We start from the raw sequence: 26881 nt of genomic DNA on the forward strand, positions 1-26881 counted from the left end.
GGCAGTCTCTTGGGTTGATCCCTTGCACCTCTTCCACTCACGCACTAAGAAGAAGAGCAAGCGAGACAAACTAATCTGCATTTCTAAGTGCAAATAAAAATAAGTCCTCTAAACAACTGCGTATAAAATGAAGTGCCAAAGAACGTATTACAGCAAAATGAAATCATCTTTCAGTTGAGCTGGTTAACGCAGGCAAAAACTTGTTTGTCACACTGCTAAGCATGTAAAGAATTTTGTCACAGTTTAATGGATAAGATTTAAGTCGTGTATTTACAAACAAGCTTCTGTTCTGACAAAAGGAAAAAGCAGTGTATTTTTAAGAAGTGTTCCCATATAGTCTCTAAAGTTGCAAAAGAGGACAATTCAACACTGACCGGGGGAGGGAAGTGTTCTCTGTAAAAATGTGCATGCTACTGTCTTCAAAGAAAAAAAAAATATTTTAGTGGCAATTTTAATGGCGAGTTGTAGTACTGAAGAGCACTCAATATATTTGTGAAACCTACTGCAAGAGATTAATACAGACGACATGCTGTATTAGAGAAACCCTATTGCACCTCATGTTGCAGAACTCAAAAAGCTGATAGATTTTAGCATGATACACATCTTACAGAACAAGTTACTTTGAAAACAGTTATGAACAAATGCTGTATATAATAAAAATTGTGAAATATGACCTAGTTTCTGCATCTAAAATCACGGTCAAAATTTAGGTGTTTAGCTCAATGCTTCAGCACCCAAAGTATGAGGGATCTAAGCTCAGCCACTTGGTTCAAGCTTAGAAGTCAAATGCCTGCACAACAGATTTCCAGTTCTATTTCTGTCTGAAAAAGCCCACCGCCCACAAAAAGATGAACAGGTCCAGGAGACGGATGCTTCCCTAGCTTTAATCATCAATGATTAAATACGTAACAGTCAGATCACACATCAAGTGTGACCCTCAGATTCCTTTAACACAAACAAAAAAAAAAATAAAATAAAAAAGCACCCTAACTGAACTCCTCAAGAAAACACAAGACATGGTAAAATTTCCTTCTTTTGAAAGGGGCTCCAAGCCCCAACTCCTTCCTCTCAGGAAAACACCATGAATCATATTCAATTTCAAATACCTTTCTTGCTTAAATTGCTTTGCGAACATCCATCGAGGAGTGAGAATGCATGGTTAGCAGTTATCAAGCACATACAGCTGATGCAAGCTATTAATTTCTTCCATAGAGTGTCTTAACATAAACAATTGCTCAGACTGAGCAGAGAGCAGTTGGCCACCAAACTGAACAGAAACAAGAAGCATGCGTGGGGGAAGGTCAAGTATTTAAGATATGCAGCCATCTGTATGTAGCATTTGTTTAGGACTACTGCTACATGCTTCTACTAAGAAGCCAGGCTGCAAGAGGAAGTCTCTTTTAAAATGCTTCTTAAGATACACAGCAGGCATTAATATACAGATATAATAAAATGCTGCATCTGTAACAGGGTATGAGCAAAGTGCCCTTGCCACAGTGTCAGAAATCTGAGAATATGTGGGGAGCAGCGAAAGAAACAGAAGTCAGACGAAGATAAGTGCAATGATGACAGCATTGCTCTGAACTGCAAATCCCCAGCAGCTGAAACGCCTTAGAAGCTCCAGCTGGAAAAGGTCCTTGGTCAAACAAGCTAGAATTGCATTTTAAATTTTACTTGAAGGCTTTTTTTTTTTTTTTTTTTGTATATGCACAGCTGACTGAAGCCTGTGTTAGTTTTGTTTCATCACTGGTGCTGGAAGGAAAGACAGAAGTGACACGGATGCTTTTTCTCTGCAGAGTGTGATGAATATAGGGCTGCTGAAGCACATTCGTGAGGGACCTGCATTCCAGTGTACAAGACATCTTTGGAAAACGTGGGCTGGCAGAGGTATATTGGATAGTTACGGGTCTTCCAAGGATCCCAAACAAATGCCAGAGTTTTGCAGTATTTGTTTTTGAGGTTAACACACAGAGGCCTAATGTAAATGTTTTATTTAAAGTAAAAATTGTGCACAAATAAAGGGAATGATTACACAACAATGTTCAAGACCACATTCCACATGAAACAGGAAAATAGTGACAATATTAACTAGCAGAGCACCTAAGAATCCAACTTGTGTACAAAAAGGTTAACTCCACATAAATACATCATGCTTCTGATGCAGACATTGTATTCAAAAAAACAAAGCCTACTGCCCTGAACTGTTTACACCCTATGTCCCTTCTGAATATTCATGACACTTGCTATATGCTCAACAGTGAAAAATAACTGTTAATATCATGGCACTTTGGAGAAAATTAAAGTTTAAGAATGGACTTACAGTCATGTAAGACCTTTGTAATTTATCTCATTGACAATGGTTAGATATATAAATAAGGTATTCTTTTCTGTAACATTATCATTTTCTTTTGCTTTGAGCACAAAAGACAGTGTATTACCCCATAACACTTCTGTGATGAACAGCAGAAATGCCCTTCCCTACGTAAAGCCATTTTACTTAATACCCCATATGAAATTAAGCCACTGTACATTTTTTCTTGCTTGCTTTAAGTAACTTCCAAGTTTAATACCAATTAAGTCCTGCTGTCTAAACTAGTCACCCAAGTGTAAGAGTGAAAGGCTAAACACTTGATCACAATCTTAAAACTGCATGCAAGCAGTTCATTTCACATGAACTAACCACACTGAAGTTACCAGTTGCTCTTTAGAAATAGGTTTACTCTGATAGTTTACATTTGAAAATACACAACTTGAGTTCAAGGGAACCTGACTTAACAGTGCAGAGGTTCAACGTTTCCCTGAAATTGAGGCCCCTCCAATCACTTCCCAGTTTTGAAAATTCAGTCCGATATTTGTTTCCTACTCACATTGCGAAGAAAAGTATGAACCAAATCCCATACTATCAACTACTGTGCAATTGTGCAATCTCTCCCCCTGAAGCTAATGTGTAAGTGAAAAAATTCACCATAAGATTGGTGCTATGAATTTACAGTTTCACCACACAAGGATTTTTCAAGGAGAGACACTGACTAAACAGAAATATTATTAAAAGCTTCAGATAAGGTTTGCTAATGTGTGTTTACAGACACTTAAATCTGCTTTCAGTAACACTCAGCCTGCCATACAGCTCTTATTTATATAACACAGATTCTTTTCTTCAATATCTCTTAATCCCTTTTCCCAAAAATACAAAATAAAAATAAAAAAGTGATACATTTGGCATTTCTTCAGCCTAAGACATTCAAAACTATTCCTCAAACATTAAAAATAAGCCATGCTGTATATTACACTGTTTACTAACGTGAAATGTAAGAAATATACCTCCCAAAAGTCCTAGTTTGAACTGTTCTATTTATTCCGATTGCTTTACTATTAGATTTGAGTTTACTACCAACATGTAAGGTTTGATTTTGATTACAAATTACTGTCTATAAATGGAAAAGTTAAGGGAGTCATTGTGGACAGCACCTATTTTTTTCTAGACGTGCTTTTTCCACCGGCAACAGTATGGCAGTGAGATTTAAAATAAAAAAAGGGAAACAATGCCCTTACCTAGGCCATAGCTGTAGTGTATGCAATTCTAATACAGTAAGACAGAAACTGTGAAAGCAATAAATAATAGCATGAGGTTCTGCACTCTTCAGTATTAGCTGCCCATTCCTGCTAAATTGCACTCTACTAATTTTAATTTTTGAAGTATTAATTGAATTCCACTTACTTAAACTGACACTGAATACCACGCAACCCTCACTGAAAGGGACAGGCTCAGAAAGGCACTCTGTATCAAACTGCGTGCAAATCCTTGTATATCATTTTGGAGTGAAGCCTATTGATTCTAATACTGAGTTAATCAACTCCTTTAGGACAGGATCAATATACTCTATGAGAACAGCCATTCTTGACCTATTCAGTTAAAAAATCTGCTTTCCTTACTGTCATTTAAATCTGAAGGGCAAATGTAGCTGTAAGATGGAGCTGCAACTTCGACATCTAAGGAGAACAGGGCTATCATACATTTAGATTTAGAACTACAAAAGTCATGAGGTCTTACTTGTCTTGCTGGAAAAATGGAAGTCCTTTAATGGTATTTTATTACTTCCCCTAATGCAATTTGTATTCTTAAAGCAATAAGAAAACTTTCCTTTATCAGAACACTGCATTGGCAAAGTATACAGCCAGATCCCATTGTTCAGTCAGGAACCCCAGAGACCAACGTCCATATTAAGAATCAAGTTTGGCAAGACTGCTGGGAAGTTTACATTTTAAATCTTCTGGCAGCCCAAGGTTCAGCACGACGACTGTCCCAGATGACAATTAATACAAAAATTACTGACTAATCCACACTAGGTGGCAACGGTATGACGTTTTGTTATTCATTTTTATGCAAGTGCATTCAAATGAAGAGATGTTTATCCATGCAAAAACAAACAGAGTAACAATTGGCACAGTCCAGAAATGGAGAATTCAGACACATTCCTCAGCTGACATCAAAAGAGGATTTATGTATTCAAAGCCTTCAAATTCAGACTGGTCAATCTTCTTCACAATATCACTATTAAGATTAAAAAAAGTTGTTAGCTCAACAAAATTCAAAAGCAGCAAGATTAGCTGGCAGTTCGTCTTAAAAACATAGACCTCTACAATAGACTGCAGTTGAGAACATCCCCCTTTCTTGCTTTTAACCCTCTCTTTCCTTGTAACTTTTTTTCTAGACCCTGCGACAGTGACAAAACCACTCGGGAGCAATATTCGAGAAACAAAATGCAGAAATAAACCACACAACAAAACAGGTCTTCTCCTTCACGTGTTAGTTTCTTTCAAGTGATACCATTAAAACTTGTAAAATAGCACTTATTCATCCTTTCTTAAACTAAAATTCTTTATAGTAGCTTTCCAATTGCTGATTTTTACATCGTACAATAGCACAATATTGAATCCATCCACTCTGAGCCTACTATGAGGTCACACAAGAATTTTCCAAACTAACACAAGAAATAATTATTTACTGCTTTACATACACCCTCTGTACTATAAATACAGCTATTCTATGAAGTTATCTAACTCCTTCACTGACTTATCAAAATGTCTTAAATTCTGTATTACTTACTCATCATCTGGAGTGAGCTGCACAGGTTCATTGGTGAATTGGGAATCAAAGTTATCCAGACCAAATTCTCCAGATATATTTGGTTTAAACGGAGGTACCACTTGCTTTTGCTCCATCTAAGAATAAATGCATTTAGTGACACCAAGAATGAGTTACAACCTACTGAATTATCTTTAAACGAGGCTGGAAGTTACCCTTAATTTTCTTTTGTATGCTTTCTATGAGCATTCTATTAAACTACTGTACTTACAGTACGTAAAAAGAATTAAAAGGTTCTGTATTATGACTATGGTACACCAGTTACGAGCTTACAGTTTTTGAAAGTTTTTTTCTTTGTGGCATCCCATACAACAAAAACAAGTTATCACTGCGTACAAAGGAAGTAAGTCACACCAACAGGTATTCACATACCAGGTCCCAATCAACGTTGCGAAAGAATGGATGTCCCTGGATATCTGCAAATCCTGTTTGAGGATGGCAGCCTAAACGCTCTTTTGGATCCTGTGCAAGAACAAAAATATTTCTAAATTGGTGCCACAGCCTACATGTGAATAAAAAGACACACATTATGAATTCTGTGAGATGTTACGAATTGTTATGAATTCTGTCACAAGGAGAACGAAGTTAACATTATTTATTTTGGAAAATGTTCCAATTTACTGTCTGAAACAGGCACAAATATATGGAAGCCTATAACTGAATTGTATATAAACAGCCACCCCATCTATCCTCATTTTTATTTGGACCTGTTTAAACGTACTGTCATCTAACCCAGCTCTGAAACACACAAGTGAATTTGACTCTTCCCTCTCAATACGCAGATTGCCTATGTGAGGCAATTGCACTGGGATAGCAACTGCAAGTTCCTGATAAATACAGCTGAAAGATTATTTTAACAAGTCCTTCCACTAGGAGGCTGTAACACTACAGCTCTCAATACAGGAGGACAGGAGGAAGCTGCAACAGAAGCAGTGTTCTTAAACAGTATTACCTTCTGAGTAATTTTAACCAAATCTGGTTTCTCCTGCTACTCTCCCCTGACTTCTGCAACTCACTAAATAAAATCCAGCATGTGCTTAGACTAATCCACTGCCACGGATGCAGGTTTTGACTATCAGGCTAGTTAACTATCAGCAAATAGCAAGTGCATAGTGCCTCTGCATTTTCCTCAAGGAGGACATCAGAAGTTGTCAGAGTGATTTGCTGAACTCCTATTTAAGTACCCAGACTAATCTGGTACAGTTGTCCAATTCCTCAAGTTAAAGAAATTATTTAGAGTATTTCTAAACCTTTTAATTTGAAATTTACTCTCAACTCCAGGCTAAGAATCTAAAACTTCAGGTTCTAAGAGAAATATCTAACACACATTTCCCAGCCCCATTAAAATTCTGCAATATGTCCACACCTTTTCTACCCTGTCTCTGTGTACAGTAGATAAGGTACATCTGCTACACAACAATTAGTCAACAGGTTTTAAAAAACAGCTTCTCTTGAGAAGTCTCAAATTGTCTGATTTAACTCTTACCTTATTAAGGAAACTCTTTAGAACACCTGCTGCTTTAACAGAAAGGGATCGGGGAATTCGGATCTGTTTTTCCAAAATTACTGCAAGAAACCAAGGTTCACATCAGCCTTTGCACCTTTAAAGTTAGATTAAAGGTAAGTAGAGACAAAGCACTAAAGTATATGAACATTCATTGTACTTACCTTGAAATAGATAGTCTTCTGTGTTCTGATCGGGATTGTCTGAACTTCCAACAATATCGAATGGTGACCTGCCTGCCATCATTTCAAACATAAGTACCCCAAGTGCCCACCAGTCTACGCTGAAGCCTAGAATTCACATGAGAAAATACCGATTAAGTTTTTTTAGAGCAAAAATACATTTTTAGGGCTAAAGCAAGACTTGCTTTAAGAAGAATTAGCTCAGAAATTTAAGTATCAATTAAATTTCTGATTACGTAGTTCTGTGTGACCTACTGAATAGAGGAAAGGTAACAGCTGTAACAGACATTACTTGGTTCATTGGGTGCAGGGTAAGAAGGAATGCCGTACAAAGAAAAGGAAACTCAGCAGGTTTAAAGGTTGGTGTTACAACCCTAAAGTCTTAGATTATATATAAGCTTAGTCATTGCTAACCAACAGTGCATTATCTGAGGCGGGGGAAGGACAAGAAGGAAGTACATGGTTCTTAATAGTAGCAAGACAGTCATTTATGGAGATGAACATAGCTATATTGTTATGCACTGCTAAAGAAAAAAAATGCAGCTAGGCTTAGACTGATATAGTCTGAAGTCTGTTAGATCAAAGATCTGCTTGGCACAGCACTGGAAGCTTAGGAAGAAAAGGTAAGTAGAGGAAACATACACGGTAAACCCTTTGCCTTCTGTACTCTCTTATCTCGTTTCAGGAATCTTGTGGACTTCCTGAACAAGCAATTGCATAGACAATTTCATTTTTTTTAAACACTGAACATTGTGAAAGGGATGTCCATTATCTAAGCCCTTTGCAATACATTTATTACTATACATTTATTACGATCACTGCTGCCAAATACAAAGGTCCAAAAATGAACACAATTCAAGACAGCAAGTAAATATTTTAGAGTATATAAAATAGTTATAAACAAGAATAAGTTTAGAAGACCCATGCTATTCTTCAAGATTGGTAAAAAGTTACGATGTGGGAGGCATGGTGTCTCATTTGCTTGGTGTAATGTTTCCTGTCTTTGAAGGGTTTTTTCACTCTTTCAGAAAGAATGTTGAGTTAAATGGATCAGGTGTGTGATGGAGATTTGTATGTTCCACTGCCAAACATCTTGAGTAAGAGATAAGCCAAAAGTTATACAAGAGCAGTGAAAAATGCAACTTACCATAATCCTCCCCCCGAAGAATTTCAGGAGCAATATAGTTCGGAGTTCCACAGAATGTGCTAGTTATATCGCCAGGCCTCAGTCCTTCCTTTAAAAAAAAAGGATGGAGACAAAATAAATCTTAGGAAGAGATTCCACTCTCCCACTCCACTGAAGACTGCACTTGGAATTAATGCAAGTGTCCTGAATAAACTGCTTTCATTTTGAAATGAGTATACAGCCTATCTGCATGTGTATAAACAAATACTTGGAACCTTCACCATTTTATGTCTCTACATCTTTTAAATTAGAACAATTTCTTAATTGTTGATTTTACTGGTTAGCAAGGAACTGCAGCTTACCTTGCACATGCCATAATCTGTGAGTTTAATATGCCCTTCAGAATCTAGTAGCACATTATCCAGTTTTAAGTCTCTGTAGATTATCCCCCGTTCGTGCAAATAGTTCAATGCTAGGCTGATTTCAGCGGAATAAAACCTAGAGCAGAAAGAGATAATGATTACCCAAACAAACAAAAAAAAACAAACCACCAAATCTTGGTAGAATTATACTTTTCTAAATAGCTTTTTGTGTATTCCATTGTAATTTTTCACCAGGTGAGCAGATAAGTTGTTTGTAATAATACAACCATTTCTATCCACAGTCACACACACTTTTTTTTTTTTTAAAGTAATATTAATGTCTGGTGAAATCATTCCTTTCACCTCAACCTGAGATGAAATACATGCAAGAACTCAGCATTTGCCTAGACAGCTCTTCATGGTTGTTCTAAAAGAAACACATTACCATTAGATAATTTTAAAAATACCACAGGAGTGTTTTTCTAGAAAAATCAGAATCAGATGCAGTCATCAACGGTAATGCTAATACAAGCAATTCTTACGTGATTCCAATTATAGCTCCTTTCTGAAACAAAAAACATTGTAGCTTGCAGCAGTAAAATGAGGATGCAGTATCAAATTTATTAAATTCTTAAGATCTGGAGAAGATTTGCAAGCTCACCACCATAATCTCTGCACTACTGCACTGTGTCAGAAAACCAATGGTTCTGATGAAATCTGCAAGTAGACATACCTGGCATGCTCCTCTGGCAGTTTTCTCTGCCTCTGCATGTGAAACATTAGATCTCCTCCATTTACATACTCTATAACAAAGAATAACCTGAAACACACAAAAGTGTATCACAAGTGCTTCTATACAAGGCTGAAAGACTTCCCTATTGAACAGATATTTAAGATGTTACAGGTCTATTACTGGACAAATGTCAGTTTAACTTCTCCCATCTCTCTGGTAACACGGTTGGCTTCACCTATTTCCTTTCCCTTGAATAAACTCCCAAAGTTAAAAATCAAATATACAAAGTTTCACTAGATAATCTCTTTACTGATAGAGGAAAGTAAGTAATCCTTCCCACAATCCGTTACAACTACTGCTTCTCATCATTATGTATGACTATATAAATAGATTGACATCAGTGTCCGTGCACATAAAAAAATTCCACGTTTTCCTTCATGATCCTCTTAATCTCATTTGTTCATAATTAGTATTACTAATATCTTACAAATACTCTCTTCTCACTTAGCTCTACTAGCTTATCACCTTTTTGTACAGCAATGACACTGTTTAAATATACAATAACTTCTATTTATACTGAAAATTGTTACTGTATAGAATAGTAATTTACTCTGTTGAGATCTCTTTTCCTATATACAGAAACAAAAAAAAAAAAACATTTTCATCTATATACCACTGTTTTCCAATTTCTGCTTAGAGATTCATCTTCAGAGTCTATGCATCACTTAGATTATTTATTTATTTATACTACTGATTTCACCTTCCTTAACCTATTTTTTCCTCCCATTCTAGTTTGTCTCTTCTACTCCAGATTCTCAAGCATCTTTTTTTTCTGCTGGCTGTATCTCTCTTTCTTTCTAGAATCCTTCCCGTTATAACAACCAGTATTTCACAATCTTTTGCATCTTTCTAATCCGAAAAGCTTAAATGATAAACATGACTTTTGTTCATAAAAGGCTACAGTGATTTACAGTACACTGACTTTTACTACCTAACTAACATTTAATCCTTTAAATAGGCTTCTGAGGTGCTAACAATAGGGAATATTTATTGAATAAAAGACTATTATCTTATCATCTGACGACCTTTACCTGCTTTCTGTCTGGAAACAAGAATGTAGTCCAACAAGAAAGGGATGATTTGAAGCCTGTTCAAAGACGTGTTTCTCTGTCTGAACCCAATCAATGTCCTGTTTAAAAAAAGAGGCATTTGGATAAAGATTGTTGTACTTTGTAGGTCAAACACTAAATACAATTAGCAGAAAAACTGGTGCAGATGAATGTAATGTATCATTAACAAATGCAGAAGAAATCAATGGTATACCAGAAATAGATGCAAAAGCTCTTGAATAGCAGACCACAGTTACTCAAATCTGTTTACAGAGTAGCCTAAAGAAATGTGAGGGAAATCTTCAGCAACCAGAGGAGCATGGCAGTTGAATACTGCAATTCCTACAAACTACAAGTTTCCTCTAATCACTGTGTAAGCTACAGCCAAATTAAGACGGACTGATTTGAAGAACAAGTAGAATAACATCGTGAGGATCTCCATTGTGACCAAAAATCCATAAACTTGAACACATGAGAAACAGACTCCACCTCTTCCTTTTTCAGCCCAGTGAACGCAACAGGAGAAATACTGCATAGTGCTTCAAAATAACGAAGTGTGAGAGGCTCATTAACTTGAATTCTGCATGAGTTACTGCTGCAGACAGGGCCGATTATGACAGTGACAATACTGCTTGAAGTAATGAGGCTCACGACAGAAACTACTGGCACTGGATGACTGCTGTGAACTACTGGTCTGTCAATGAAGACCTCAAAATTGGTCATTTGTCTTGTGAACTTGTAAAAAATATTTCTTCAAGAAGTTGAATGTGTAATGCATGATTTCCAACTAATTTTGCAGACATAGAAGCCTGGCACCCCCTTGTTGCAGGTACTAAAGCTCTTCAGAACAACTGGCTGAGTTATTGATAAAAAGCTTGCCTACCTCATCATCATTGACGAGTTCTTTTTTCACCACCTTCATTGCATAAATGCGTTCTGTTTTCTTCAGTCGAACAAGCAGTACTTTGGCATAACTGCCTCTTCCTATGACTCGGAGCAGATCAAAATCCTGAAGACCCAAACTGGAGGAAGCTTTGCCACTTTCTCTAATGCCCATTGCCTGTTGACAGAGATACTTTGGAATTAGTGAGCAGGCTTGCCAATTTTAACAACTGCAGTTGCTATTGTTTAAGGAAAGTTAGCATTTCAAACAGAATAGCAAAATGAATATAAACAAGTGATTCAAATAACACTCGTTATTCTTAAAACTACCCTTGAAAAGCAATGTCAGGGGAAAGGAAGGAAGCAACGTGGCAGATGAGAACAAGTGAAACTGGAAGAGTTTGGAATACTTTCTAAATCAAAGTGCATCTCAACTCCAGTTTCAAAGTAGAACAGCTTACAAGACGTACATGCATACACCTGAGTTAGCATCTCAAATGCACTTTATGTATGAGTTTTCATTTCATGACAATATAAATTATGAAGGCATTAAAACAGAGAATTCTTGAAGATTTCTGAATATAGTTAGCATGGTTAGATACTTTACCTCTTTTTCTTCACCAACATGGTCCAAGCTCTCATGGCTTGATGGATTATATGGAATCACTAGAGGTGCAAGAAAAACAATGAGACTTGACATGAAAGAATTTTTTTCCCTAAAGTTTCCACACCCAAGAACTGAAGCAAGAGAGAAACAGTTTAAATGTATATAATGTAAGCATTGAAAACTGGCAACCTTTTTTTGTTGTAATTTCTGAACTATTGGAATAATTTTTTGCTGCATTAACAACCACTATAGCTAACGCAACACTCTATAATGATATTTGGAAACCTATTTAGATTAATCTCAACGCAGAGCATCTCATTCAGAATATCAGCTTTTTGTTATTTTAACTGATCATTGTCTATATACAAATTCAAACATCAGGATGACCATTTTGACTGCTGCAAGAGTGAATCTGTTTGTCCACTGATCACATAGAAACCTTACTCATTTTTTTTCCACTGTAATTGTGTTTAGGGCTTTTGTTGATTGTTTGTTCAGGACTTTTAAAATATGCAACATATCAATGGGAAAAGGTAGCTGACTGCCTAGATTTTTCATTTTTAGCCTAGTTTCTTAAACTGCAAGATACAGAAAACTAAGGGATTTTTATATTTATTTTCCCCTTAGTATTAAGAATCTCTTATTTTTCTTGTTCTATTAATATAATTAAAACAATGTTTTAAGAATAACTTGCTCAACGTTATCCTGTTTCATTTTAAAATCCACGTTCATGTTTCATCTCCATACAGTAAATTAAGGAATAAAAATAATTGATCTTACCTGATTCTACATTATCTGGATGCACCGATGATGGATCCATAGGCATTATTGGTTCCTGCAATTAAGCACATTTTTGTAATAGACTGTGAAAAACATTACTTTGGAGACAATAATTGATCCCCGAGGAATATAATCTAGCTACTTTTTAACATGATGAATCAACATAGTTACTGCTCTAATCCATACACAATGAATATTAAGAACGACTCTAGTCCTTATTTTACCTATTTTCCGAAGTTATGACAAGTTCCCAGAAGCTGTTGAAGTGACAACTTAATACAACAGAGAAAAAGTAGTACAGCAGATGAGAACTGAGACAGAAAATCTCGAGTACTTTAGCAGTACATATATTAGTCAAATCAACTTACAGAATATACATGTAGACTTGTAGACATCTGCTTTTAATATTAAACTAGGAAAGATATTTATTTTATCCCCCCCAGAGACTCAAGAACTAAAGATGATTCCATCTCTTGAGAGAAGTCTCAAATTTTTTGTGCCTCAATCATCCTTTTCTATATAGAAAATAGTCAAATAATCTAGCAGATGTTTAGAGAAGATATTTTACTTGCAGTTCTCTTTGAAGATACAAAATAGTGTCTGTGTGCATATATAAGTACACAGCGTAACAGTACAGTGAAGGAAAAGGTAAATATATCTGTCACAGGAATAAATAACGGATGCAAGAATAAGACTCACTAAACTCTTCTCACTGAACTGCCACTTTGCTAAGTGACTCTGACATTTTCCTGCCATTAACACAGCAGACAAAGAATGACAACCTTTCATATTTCATCTAGCATGATTATTTGCAGACTACAGTTTGAAAGCCATTAGTATGAAGTGGGCTCTTTTGATTAATTTCTTTAAAAACAAACAAACAAAAACCAAAAGAGACAACTTTTCAGACAAACCATACTTACTGGTTGTAGTGTATGACGTCCACATTCAATATTGACAAGCTTGTGACACTTCTTGTGAACAAGGAGTTTGCAATTGATGCATTTATATCCCTGGCGACCCAGGCCCCATATTCGGTCAGTGCAGATGGCACAATGAGCTCGCTAGAATGACAAATCAACAAAACCGACTGAAGAGCAAAAGTAAACAACAAAATCTATTTAGACACGCTCCACACTCTTGTTATTGAAGAATAGTGGATAGAAGATCAGAGACCCCTAATGAAATTAGCACTACATGAGCAGAGTCCCTATCTCAGAGCTTAAAGATAGAACAGGCAGATACCACAGAAGAGCTCAGAAATTACAAATGAACAATAAGCAGCAACTGCCATACAGGAAGGAGCACATGTGCTTGGAAAGGTGCAGGCACAGTCAGGCTCTTCTGCTGCACGTGGACCCAGAGAGACGTGAGCCAACTCCAGGTCAAACACAGTACAGGTAAACCAACAGGTTCCTGCAACCAAACTGACTTGCTAAGTGTCTCATCATCTCTCTGTGTAGATGAGTACTTAGATTTGTAGAGAGAAAAGCAGGAGAGCAAAAGCTTCAGCACAGTTAAACCACCAGGTAACAGGAAATGAGAGGGTCACCACTCACTGAAGAACACTCAATGCAACTCAAAAGAACCATGAAAACATGGTGCCTACAAAGCAAGAGAGAAAGTGATTCCGTGATGGTGCCTTGACAGCCTTTGACTAGGAAGAGGTCAATGAGTGTTTCCCAGAGCATTGTAAGAAGAAAAAAAAAAAGAAAAAAAGAATAAAAAAGAGTACAGTTAGATGAATAATGCTGAAGATGAGGTTTAGCAGAGACAAATTTTAGCATTATTTAGCGCATGATACAGTCAACTTAGAAAAGAAAGAAAAGTACTGAAGCTGTCAAGGAACCTTGCTTATTCGTTTTTTTTGTTTTGTTTTGTTTTTTTAAATAAACACAGCAGATAGTCTTCCTGGTTCTTAACTGTGTTTGACTACTGCTTTTTGAAAATATTGAAAATGGTCTGTTACTTACAGTTGCTTACATGCCACCATAAGCAGAATGTTTAGAAAAACATCTCAGCTTTTGTTTAAAAGTAATGAAAGAAAAGTCTGTGCATCATAAGCAACTCTGACTTTTTTTATTCCTAGAACATAAAGAACTGCAAATGCACTGTCAGCTCAGTCATCTAATGTGAGTGGTAAAGTTTGCCCTCTATTAAGGTTTTAAGGGAACAATGGAGCATTTAACTAGTATCATTACAGACTGTACTGAGAAATGAATAACAAATATTTATTTCTTGTTAAGTGCCTGATTTTATACTGAGAAAGTTTCCTGAAGCTGTAATTACCAAAGTACTACAGACAATCAACAAAAATGAGAATAAATTTTGAGAGTAAATCTACCTTATAATTTTTCAAGGCAGTAGCATTAAAATTACAAAATTAGACATCCCTGTAACATGGTTTTAAATACCCAACAAGAGTCTCACCCTGTTAAATCGTTTGGCTTGGAAAGTGTGACCATTTGCACAATAGAGCTTTCGCCACCGGCGGGCGCCTCGGCGATAAATGGATTCTAAGAGGAAAAACATATGATTATATCCATAAAAATATAAACGCAGAACTACAATATCTTCTCATGGACAATTCTGTGCAAAGTGATTTGCAGAGTAATGTTTCACTCCTGCAGCCTTACAGAAACACAGAGTAATGTTCTAAGTATCTTTTTAATTTTTTTAAATTTTGGAGAAAATTTAATGTAGAATACTCTAACCAACTGTCAGTGAGTTGAAAGAAGGAAAGTGATCCAAACAATACAAGCACTTGTTTGCAGAACATGCACCTACCTTGCCTAAACTCAAGGAGGAGCTGTGTGAAAGGGAAGGAGGGAAGAAGGTGCATTTCATGAGCATGCCATGATTTGTAAGATTGCTTGCACAAATCCTCCAGTTTTAGGTCCACAGCCACCACCGTATTTTTGCATTATCAAGAACCAAAACTGAGAACTAGGATACACAAAACTACACTGCGTTGCAAACCTATTTCAGATTTAGTCTACAACCTTGTTTTTTCAGAAAAGCAGCACTGATCATACTGCCAAAGTTAATTTTTAAGCAGGTACACTGACATTTGTCAGACTTGGATATCAAACTGACAGATGTGTTCATGCATAACACACCCATAACCTTTTATAAAATGAATATTAACAGCATAGAAGTCTACATTAAGACAGACGGAAAATCACCTCTGTAATGGTTAGTACATTTGCTAGCATGATTTAAAGGTTTTTGGAGAATACTTATATAGCCTAAACATTGGTTTAAAACTGGTGATATGACACTTCATTACCACTGGTTACAAGCCTTTGCTCACATTAGTCAGCTAGCAATCTGATATCTACTAGAGACAGAAATAGAATAAAAAAACTGTCACGATAAAAGAGGCAAAAGCAAGGAAAGCAGAGACGCATGGATAGTTAACAGAAATGCAAAATGTTTTTTATTAACAATGATTCAGAGATGACAAACAACATTTAATTTCAGCAAAAAGTTTCTACTCCTTTTAAATACGTAAGTTGTAGAGATTTTGCATTATTAATGCTTATAAGCACAGAAAGCCAAATGATAGAATATCAAAATTGCCAAGAAAAGGAAATCTATTCAGTCTTCTAGAATAGGAATCCCTGATTTTAAGTACTTCTTCACTAAAAAGCCTACTTACTATCTTCTCCCGGACAAGGCATGCCAGGCCGTTCTGGTACGCAAGGGAATACTGCAAGAAAAACATTGGATTTCTATTAATTTTTGTTCCAGACAGAAAAATCTTTGGGTTAAGTACAACACTTCTGAAAGGCACTCAGAATACACTTTAACAAAACTTAGTTTAACAGAAAGCAAGCTGAAAAGCTCCCACAAAAATCTTTGCTAGACAAAACAATGATCCACATGAGAAATAAAACCGAACAGCAGAGCAAACAAAGTTATTTCCTAACAGAGGTAACTAGCAACAACTACTGATGATGGTTTCTCACGTGGACAATTCCTGCAGTCAGTATTTAGAAATCTTGACTATAAATATCATACTACAGTATCCTAACAGCCAAGTGTGATCTTGTCTATACTAGCCCTTTTTTTTCCCAGGGTTATGTATATTATTTATATATAAAACAGATACAATTTTTTTCTATTTTTAAAAAGATTTTCTGGGAAGCTGAAAAGCTGTCTCTTCCTTCCAGCCAAACTGATGAAGAAATGTGGGTGCTGTATAACATACACACATATTTTCTAACATTCATTGCCAGCAAGCATACGAATTAGAGATGGTAGCTGTCTCATCAATAAACTAAGACCAAAGTATTTTATCTTCACTTAATTTCATAAAAGACATTTACAAGTGCTGACAGCAAAAAAGCGTGGTGCATGGTTTTCAGCATCCTTGGCAGGATGCCACAATGGACTTTAACCAAGGAAGCTGGAGTAGTGCAAAAGACACACATAATACATAAAAATTGCACTTCTTTGTAAGTGCAATCATTAGAAGTAAAACATTGAATTTCACCATACCATGAATTAGAAGCTCTGAATCCTTGTTTAGCTCATACAACCTAAAGGCTTCTTCCAACTCCAGCTGGGAAGAAACGGTACACGGGTCTCCTGAAGAAAGAAAAGAGAACAATACAAAACTTAACCCAATTAGTTCTGTGCCATTCGACAGTTCCCTCACAGTTGTGCCTAAGATTATTATTGTAGGAAAACAAAACAATATTCTCCTGCACGGTAGTACTTATTTTTCATTCTGTTCAGAGAGTACATCTGAACATAGTCACATTGAATGCTTTCAAGGAAAGTAAGAATCTAAGATATTCCCAAGTTGCAAGCAGATCATAATCACAAAGTATCATTGGCTTGGTCTCCTACAAAGTTACGCATTATTTCAGTACAAGAGGTGCAGGATACCTTATGGAAAAATACTTCTAGATTGTCCATTATCAGAATTCTATCTTTATTCTTTTCTGAATTTCATAACACTTAAAGCCACTCCAATCTTTGAAGTCACCTTTAGCCGTTTTTCATCACACTGCATGTCCCTGCCCAATTAGCCTATCTGGGCATCAAACCGCCTACCCACTGCACAAACTCACACAATGGAGAGCAGGGCAGGAGGAGAAGGAACAACTATTTATTCAAACACACCAAGAATCAACAAACCAGTTTTTCTTCATTTGTTTTTGACACCTGTGCAAACAGTTTTGTGTTTCTTTTTGGCAGAAGAAAGGGAGGCTTTCAAGAGCATATGCAGTGCTTTGAACTAGGCACAGGTTTGCAGACATTAGTAGGAAGCTTCATAATTAAATCTGACTTGCACATTTATTTTTTATTGGTGATCACAATGGCAATAGCACGTAACTGACCTTTCCCACAATGCCTTCAGATTCACAATTTCACTTCAAAAATCTAATGGGGAGTAACAGAAGTCTGAATTCAAAGTATTATTAATGGTGGCTAAGTATTAAAAAAAAAAAAAGTGTTACAAGAATATTCTTTCACCAATGAACCAGTAATAATTTTGCAGTTATCTAAAGCCAGATAAAATATCAATGGAAAATATTCAATTTTGACTTATTTAACAAGAAGTTCAAAATAGAAGTCTTTCTAAAAACAAACCAAGTTCAACTCCATTTTCCAGTTAAACCTGAACTTCGTGTGTTTCTATTCAACTAAATTAGATTTGCCTTTGTGCGATTACCTCTCAGAAACATAAGTAGTTATACACAATGCTCTACACCTGCACTGTATCCTAAGTTAATACATGAAGAAAAGTCTAACTGCAGTATTCTTCTTTTTACCTGTCTCCAATCAAAGAGCAAAAGTTGAGGTAGAACAAGGTGTTGCTTCAAGTAAATCATTGAATCTGCACTTTTTTTTTTTTTTTAAAATTTTTACAAACACATTTCATTAAAAAGAGGTGTACTTTTTACTATGACTCTCCAGACTCTTTCTCTTCAGTGAAAAGTCTACCATCCTCCTCCAGATAAAACAAACCAGCCAGCTTTCTGTGAAGTGCACGTCAAACTCCATCAGCACCACTGCACAGAAGTTTGGCCATAAACATTGCTCCTTTCCTTAACTGCTTCTGCCTTGTGCGAATAACTTGGGAATCCTGGCAAGGGAGTGGGGGAGAAAACCTGCTTAGATACTGAAGACCAGAATTTCAGCACACCTGCCCATATTGCACTTCCAAAATCAGCTTTGGTCCATGTTTAGTTGTAAGCTCTGAATAAACTGGCACTCACCCAATTCTGAAGGGGAAAGCTGTGAGAAAACAGGTTTACAAGCACCATTTATGGTAATCACTGCATACAAATACTAATCACTGCAGACAAATCGCTGCACATTATGGCCTTTTATGCCATCAAGTACTTAGCATGCTAACATAACAGCTATTTCATAATTCAGACGTCTCTGGTGCAGCTCAAAACTTGTGTAGAACACTTTCTTTATGGCATTGGTGTAAGAACTACAATTAAGCTTTTCAAAACGTTCCTAACGTGTACATACAACTCGGAAGGGACACTGGACTACATCTGATCTGTTAAGAAAAAAGGAGAACTGCCTGAACTTTTTTTCATGTGAAGTAAACAATAACATGGATCATTCTGAGCTACCATTCAGATAAATATTTTCTTTCATTTTTTTCTTCTAATACTTGTAAAAAGTTTAATTAACTATATGTTGTTAGACTTTAGATTGCTAAAGGAACAGCTGATACAAACACTGAAAATACAACTTTTTGTGGTTACATGTACAACTATATATTAAATTGTACCAATATTTCATACAAATATGGTATTTTGTATCATTAAGGTTAGTTTAACTCTTTTTGAAACAGTTAAGGCTTATGGGGAATCACTGGCTTCCTCAAGTGTATTTTCCATTTCCTTCCTACAAAATCTAAACATTGAACTCACATTTTAATGGTCACTGGGTTATTTATTTGGTTAAAAATAAAACAGGAATGGAGCACCACACAAAGTGATTTGGAATAACAACAATTAAGATATACTTGCAAGGGCGTTGGGTAACCATTACTTTTACAGTCAGATTTACCATTTCTAAAAACATTGAGCTTATCTCACGAAGGCAGAAAGAAAGGGAAAGATGAAAGGGAGAGGACAGATTGAAAGCTTAGCACCATATTGATCAGATATTTGTCAGAAAGCCTAGTGGCAAGTATTGATTTACCTTCTTCATCAATCCATTTCATGGTGAAAAGCTGTTCGTTATCAAAGGAGCACATATCGCGGACTTCACTGCACAGTCCCTCAAATGAGATGGAAGGTTCAAAATACGTTATCATGATGTCCCTGAGCAAGAGAAAAACAAATCTGAGAAACTACATTGTAATATGTAGCATTGTTACCTCTAATGCCTTTCACATACTACTAATATAAAGCCCATCTCTTGCCACAGCCCCCTAAAAAACCTTAAAAGTAACATTAATAAGCCATTAGCACCAAGAGTCCTGCCTATAGCAAGTCAGGCTCCAAGAGATTTTTATTACTGCTTTGACATTTATTCTTCCAGCCATTTGCTTTTGAAAAAAAGTAAGATTTACATGGCCAAATAACTTTGAAGTGAGCTATAGGAGATTTTAACGGCACACAGAAATTAAGTATTACGTCAGTGGAAAACAAAGAATTAAATGCTTGTCCTGGTTTCAGTTAGCACAGAATTAATTTTCTTCCTAGTAGCTGGTGGAATGCTGTGTTTTGGCTTAGAATGAGAAGAGTGCTGATAACACCCCGATGCTTTAATTGTTGCAGAGCAGTGCTTATACTAAGCCAAGGACATCTCAGCCTTTGCTCTGTCCTGCCAACGGGCAGGCTGGGGGGTGCAGTAAGAGCTGGGAGGGGACAGACCCAGGACAGGTGACCCAAACTAGCCAAAGGGGTATTCCATACCATCTGACGTCATGCTAAACAATATATAGGGGTGGCTAGCCGGGGGGAGGGGGCCGGACTGCTCGGGGTTAGGCTGGGCATCGGTCAGCGGGTGGTGAGCAATTGCATTGTGCATCACTTGTTTGTACATACTATTATTACTTTCGTATTATCACCATTGTATCATCATTATTATTATTATTATTATTATTTTCCTGTCTTATTAAACTGTCTTTATCTCAACTCACGGGCTTCACTTTCCATTTCTCTCCCCCGTCCCAGAGAGGGAGGGGGGAGGGTGAGCGAACGGCTGCGTGGTGTTTAGCTGCCAGCCGGGTTAAACCACGACAATGCTGCAAACATTTAGAAGGACATTACTAACGTATTGGTGGTTTTCCTTACTCTAACAAGTTATTTTGTTACTAGTTACCAAAATATTTAAAGAACGTATACATCTTCTCCAACTAAATTGCAATTGCATAGATGTTATGAAACATTAATGAAAAATATTAAACAGGTTGCCTACCAGATTAAAGGGTGGAAAAAAGTTCCAAATATTTAAAGTGCCTTTAGAAAGGCATGGTGATGCTGCACCACAATGACAGGGAGCGCGAACAGACGAGCAAAGCGTATACTTAGATTTAAAATTTAGTGCTTTACTGTTATGCAGAACTGGTATTTCTGTTATAGGCAAGATGGAGAGTGAGTTAACCTGGTGCTTTAAATGCATTAACATAACACGCTGACCCACTGTCTTGGTATTTGCTGGGCCTTACAGGGGAACAGGTGACTCAGGGTAGCAGCCCTTTAAGCAAAGGATGCCAGAGGTACAGTTCAGAGGAAGGTAGAGAGGAAGAGAGGGAAAGAAGAGGACTGTTCACAGCACTACACTTCAAACATCTTGTATAAACCTGACACTTGACCTGTGACACTCATCTTCCCCCTAAAAATTCGACCAGTTAAGATTCATTTGTTCGGTGCAGTTGTCAATGCCAGCACTGTTTGGTGGTGGAGTGGAACGGAAACAACAGGCACCATTTGCATCAGGTCAAAATCCACATCAAGGTCCCCACCAGACTGAGATGTACGTATGCATCAAGATCGATGACTATAAATCACCTCGCACAGGGACAGAGTCGTATCCAGCAGTTTGTGGCTTACACTGTGGTCGTGGGACATGAAACACTTCCAGGAGGGGCAGCAAACAAGCATGATAAACACGTGTGCCTGAATATTGCAGAGGCTCCTTTGAGTTCAACAGCACACACAAACTAGCAATTCTAAGCACACTAGGACAGCCTACTTCTGGCCTTATGAGCAGAGATAGTTTAGTTAGGGGAAAGACTCCAAGAAACTGCTAGGATACTGAAATCACACCTCAAAAATCTGAATGGAAGTCAGAAAGCTGCTCTGTTATTTGGCCAAGGAATTGCTCCTCTTCTTTCCACACAGGACAGAACAGTATCTGTACCCTGATATGTAGAGACGCTTAACACAAAGCTAGAAAAAACACAAAAGAAAGGATGAAAAAAGCCAGGGAGTCTCTCTGCTGACACAACTGACAGCAGGATGGAATCAGAGTTGAGAGGAGCGAAGTGGCAGCTCTGCTCTGTTTCTGTTCAGGGTTAGATCTCGCACGCGCTGCTGACACCAGGCATCACCAGCAAGCGAGGAGGCCCTGCTAGGAGGCAAAGCCTCAACCTGCATTTCCTGCTTGTCAGGGACCCATGTCTCTGCAGGGAGATAAGGCACCGCACCGCTTAGCAACTTCTCTGATTTGCAGCTGAGGTTCACCTTCATTCCCCCTCCCTGCACAGATTTATTTCTTAAATAAAAGGTTACGTTCTGCAGGGCACTAAGCAGTCACAGCTGAACATTTCAACTTTTCCAGCTTATTTTGTGATTGAACTGGTACACAATGGGAGAGGGTAGGTTCGAGCAGCGCGACTGTATGACTGCTACTGGCAGACAAGAGGCAGGTGACAGACCACAGTCCTGACAGGCGGTAATCACTGCTGCTCTAGCAAAAAATGAAGATTAAAAGAAAAATTACTAAAAACTGTTTAATTTTTTTTTTCAGGTCCACACATTTATCTCTACATTACTACAGTGACCAGCAAATGTCACGTATCCACGATACTAGGATGCGTTGAACAGCTTAGAAACAAAAATCCTTCTCTTATTGATGAAGTAAAGTTGATCCAGATTGAATGAACGCTTCCTACTTGTTGCCTTCAAGTGGCAAAACAGTTGCCCTTCAAACAGAGAACTAGTTGCCCTTCAAATAAAAGAGGGGTTTATTATTTTAGAATTTAATTCTCTAAAGTACTACACTGCTACCTTCAGTTGGACACGTATCAGAGAGCCGAGGAACAGACCTGGAAAAGCACCCATCCCGCACCAACAAACACCAACTTGTCGGCGCGTTCTGCAGAACCCTAGCCAACAGCGATATTAAACCAAAGGAGGAATGTAAATATGAACAAGAGGCTACAAGCAACACCTTGCACGTTTTTTTCTACAGACGAAAAGGCAGCTTTACATGATGCAGGAACTGAAAGATTACAGATCTTCCTACAAGCTCACTTTGCAATTTTAACCATAGTGGTGTCACTGGCACTTTCTCCTGAGCTGTCTCGCTTCCAGAGTAGCTCTGCTGTCACCTTCACGTTTTATGGCGCTTTCCACACTTGCTGTGTTCATTAGGAAAGAGCTGTACTGATGCAAGTCCCACCTTTCCTCCAAGATCAAACAGCTTCTTTCTCATGCCCTTTCTTTTACAGATCATCCAGCAGTCACAAGAGTCTTCAGCAACAACAAAGAAAAAAACACAATGCTGACAGTTAAGTGCAACTGAATACACCTATCTCACTCTCTGCTTCTAAACTCAAGCTTCTGTGGGAGACTACTGCTGGAGATTTTTCTGTCTGGAGCCTCATACGGCTATCCATATACCTGAGGATGCAGAGATATCTAGTCACAGATTAATTACACATCCACATGCTTATCACACAGCTATGTCAGTCGTTAAGGCTTTAGCTCACTGAAATTAGCCTATGCAAGAATTCTCCTGGAGAATTCTGCTGTTTCAGTATCTTTGCAGTAAGATCTGATAAGATCTTACACTATTTAAGTGCCTCTTTTCTCTTTCTCCAGGAAAGGCCTGAGGTCTGGAAATTGCCGCCTCCTGCACAGTTGTTTTTTCTGGGGAAAAAAAAAAAAAAACATCACCAGAAAAAGCAGCCAGCCACAAAATGAAATCAGTGTTGAAACTGCAAGGAGGAGTTTATATGTTTGTATGTTTAAAAAGCTCTGGTTCAAGCCTATAAAGCTGAACACTCTCCTCTGCAGAACTTTATATTCAACAGACAACAGAAGACATCGAGATGAAAATCTGACCAGAAAGTTCTCAAGACAAAGAATAATATAAACAAAGGATGTGAGAAAGCAAAAACTTTTAAAAGCAATTTTCTGGAAATATCTATGAAGGTGCACTTTGATTTTACAATTAAAATGGAACTCTTTTTTTTTCCCACCACTTATTTCACTCATGTAAAATTAAGAAAAGAAGCTAATTTAACATGTATTGCGAGAGGACTGCCAGGAGTATTTTTCATTCAAAACAAATCAAACAGTCTGTGGGTAAAGCACTGGGATCCTATGCCTTTAACTACGCTAGAAGTCTAACCTATATTACAGCCTATGCAGTTAAAACAGCACTAAATCTGTCAACCAATGAAGAAAAAAAACCTAGCAGTTCCAATCATGACAGAAAATGGTTCTACAAGATTGTTGTTTTGTTTTGTTTTACATGAACATCAATTCTATAGAATTCACAGTGCACACGCAGCCTATCACCCCTACCTGTTTTCACCTACTACAACGCAATCCTCCCCTGATGTAACAGCTTCTGGTACTGAACTGACAAAAAGCATCCACAACAACTGAGATGAGCAAAAACATAAACTTTTAAAAAATAACTAGACACCTAAAATGGCTGTAATTACAGAGGGTGTGTAAGTGCTGCACATTTGAAGCTGATACACATTGTTACTCTATCAATGAAAAAGCACTAAACTTTAGTTATAATAAATTCCTACCAGCTCAGTCAGGAGCCTCTGTCACAGACCCTGCCCTGATGACAGTAACCCTTTAAAACAGATAAGACTATTTTCAGCCCTTTAAACTAGCCCTACGATAAGAGTGGCTCACCTGAGAGAAGGAAATATCAGGGTAAACTCAACCCAATTCCCAAGTGTTTGGGAATTCCCACCCTCTTATTCTCATGATCTGTTTTAGGAAAATTTTCCTTCCTGGTTTTACATATTGCATGAATTTAAGGTACAGAATTACCACTGCATAGTTGAATGAAACAAAGACCCTTCAAAGAGCTCTTCATGAAAGCCTTTGTCTAGGCTGAGAAAAGCAATTAGGCTCCTGGCCAGACGGAGTGATGTTCTGGGGCTGGGACTCAGCCTCGAGCTGGCAGGAGCAGCCCCACCACCACCTTCTGAGAGCCAGCCCGGGCTTCTGACTTGTTGGGCTGGGGTTTTCTTGGGGGGAGCTTTCTTTTTTTTGTCTTTGACCAGACACAAGTGGAAGTTGAAAAGAACTTCCAAGCGAGACTTGCACTGTAACTTCTACATCCCATTTAAAGGCTTCTATCAGAAAAAAAAAGTTAAGAGAGATTAACATTTCCTAATTAACACTATTTCCTTAAAAATCCTCTATCCAGCTCTAATCTTGATACGGTTTATTCGATTAAAGCAAAAATGCTGCCTTTGATATCAGCATTTAGATCCTCAGTCTCCAAGTCATTCCAGCACAAGTAAAATGTTTTCCTTTGCTATCCGTTTCTTGATAACACTAGCTTGAGAAGTGGGCATGAGACTTGCTTTGTAGGAGAGCAGAGAGAATAATTTGTTTAGACCTCGAAATGAATCATTACAAAGGCATTCAGCCTGTTAGTTTGTTGGTTAACCAACTGCCCATATGATTCAGTGCCACTATTAAAAGTAAACTGACAATTGCATTAACAGTTAAAAAGTCAGCAGATGAAACTCAGTTGAAACTCAAAGGAAACATTCCAGCGCCTGTGAAATTGCTACCTAATATTTAAAGTGTCATGAGCCAGCATTCCTCTCCGATGTAGCAGTTTTCTTCTGCACTCCCACAACCCTGGGCTGCTTTATCTCTCTTCTTGCGCCACAGCCTCCCAGCACTAAAGCAAGAAGTCAAATGATTGCATGTGGAAGTGATCAAGATTAAAACTGACCCAGCAGAAGAAAAATAAATGGTTTTAATCCAGAGCAGTTTCCACTTTAGTTCGCTGCCTGCCCAAATGAACGCTTCTGTCAGCTAATGGCCAGGGCCATCTCCACTCCTTTAAGAAATGGGGCATTAAAGGGACTGTAAAAGAGCAGAGAGTTTCACATACTATTAGTTTGAAAGCATTCCACAGACCTCATAAAACCACAGATTATGCCACTTTTACACAGATCATACAGCACTTTTGCCAAGAAAAGCCCCAAAGCAGACACAGCCCAGGAACAAAAGTCATTCACAAATGACAAGTGCTCAGCAAGGCTTCTATACCTCTCCTTAAAACTATAAGGCTATAGATATCAGACAGTGGACACCATAAACATAGTAAGTGTTTTCTCGTACTTAACCCAGGTAACTGGAAGGGAGCTGTCGAGAGTGCCTGGAGCTCCATCCTAACCCAAAAACACAACCTGCGTTGTTTTCTGATGAGATCACCTCCCACCCACCTCCACGGCCCCACGAACCTTGCTCTTTGCAGGCCGGCTCCTCTAACTGTCGGTGCCCAACAGGGCGCCGCGCACCCCCAGCAGGGCACCCTTTATATTATATTATATTATATCACATTATATGTGTTTTTATACGCTGCTGCAGGAGAGCAGCACCCAGCCTCTCCCCCTGCAGGCCCCCAGCACCTCGCTGCCACTCGGCTCCCTCAGAAGCCCCGGGGAGCACCCCAGGACCCTACAGGGCGGGTTTTCAGCCCAACTCTCCTCCTTCAGCCCCGAACAGATCCCCACACGCAGCTCCCAGCCCCAAAACCCCTATTTTTTTCCTCATTTTCCCCGGCTGTGGCACCGAGAGCCCCGCGGGGGGGGCAGCGCGGGCACGGCCCTGAGGAGAAACCGGGCCGTGAGGGGAGGCACCGGGCGGGCTCCCGGCCCCGCCGCCGCCTCACTCACCCCTTGTAGTAGGCTTTCACGCGGACCTGGTGGCCTCCGTCCCCGCCCAGGCCGCCCCCTCCGCCGCCCGGAGCCGTCATGGTGCCGCTGCCGTCCCGCTGTGTCGGCATCCCCGGGGCGGCGGCGGCGGCCGGGGCCGGGAGCGGGCAGGGGCCGCGCTACCAGGAGGAGGCGGCGGCCGCGCGCCCCCCGCGGTCTCCTCAGCCCGCCCAGGCCGGGCGGGACCACTGAGAGAAGGAAAACGGGGGGGAAGAGTGGAGGAGGCCAAGAGGCGCCCGCACCTCCGTGAGGGAGAGGGGAGGGCGGGGCACCAGGGATCCCCCTCTCGGTGTCGCCGCCTCTTGGT

At 38.6% G+C, this 26881-nt stretch overlaps 1 protein-coding gene across 1 annotated transcript; it reads right to left on the reverse strand.

Moving 5' to 3' along the window:
- Positions 1-1974: 1974 nt before the first annotated feature.
- PRKCI (protein kinase C iota) lies at positions 1975-26711 on the reverse strand. The gene is made up of 18 exons (XM_032193078.1): positions 26536-26711; positions 19614-19735; positions 16935-17024; positions 16093-16143; positions 14862-14947; positions 13355-13495; positions 12432-12486; positions 11652-11710; positions 11046-11222; positions 10145-10242; positions 9054-9140; positions 8321-8456; positions 7980-8067; positions 6815-6940; positions 6633-6712; positions 5519-5608; positions 5108-5223; positions 1975-4552 (listed from the first exon to the last, which is right to left on the reverse strand). The coding sequence occupies exons 1-18, from the start codon at positions 26643-26645 to the stop codon at positions 4465-4467; spliced, it is 1800 nt and encodes a 599-aa protein (XP_032048969.1). The 5' UTR covers positions 26646-26711; the 3' UTR covers positions 1975-4464.
- Positions 26712-26881: the final 170 nt, after the last annotated feature.

The sequence above is a fragment of the Aythya fuligula genome, chromosome 9 (assembly GCF_009819795.1).
Source record: "Aythya fuligula isolate bAytFul2 chromosome 9, bAytFul2.pri, whole genome shotgun sequence".
Lineage (NCBI taxonomy): Eukaryota > Metazoa > Chordata > Aves > Anseriformes > Anatidae > Aythya > Aythya fuligula.

Bases quoted from the DNA above. Each gene is read 5' to 3' on its own strand.
- PRKCI (XM_032193078.1), bottom strand. From the start codon at position 26,645: ATGCCGACACAGCGGGACGGCAGCGGCACCATGACGGCTCCGGGCGGC. The intron at 17,025-19,613 runs GTAAATCAATAC...TTCTTTCTTCAG, and splicing joins GAAATGGATTGATGAAGAAG to GAGACCCGTGTACCGTTTCT. The intron at 11,711-12,431 runs GTAAGATCAATT...TTGCACCTCTAG, and splicing joins TCCAGATAATGTAGAATCAG to TGATTCCATATAATCCATCA.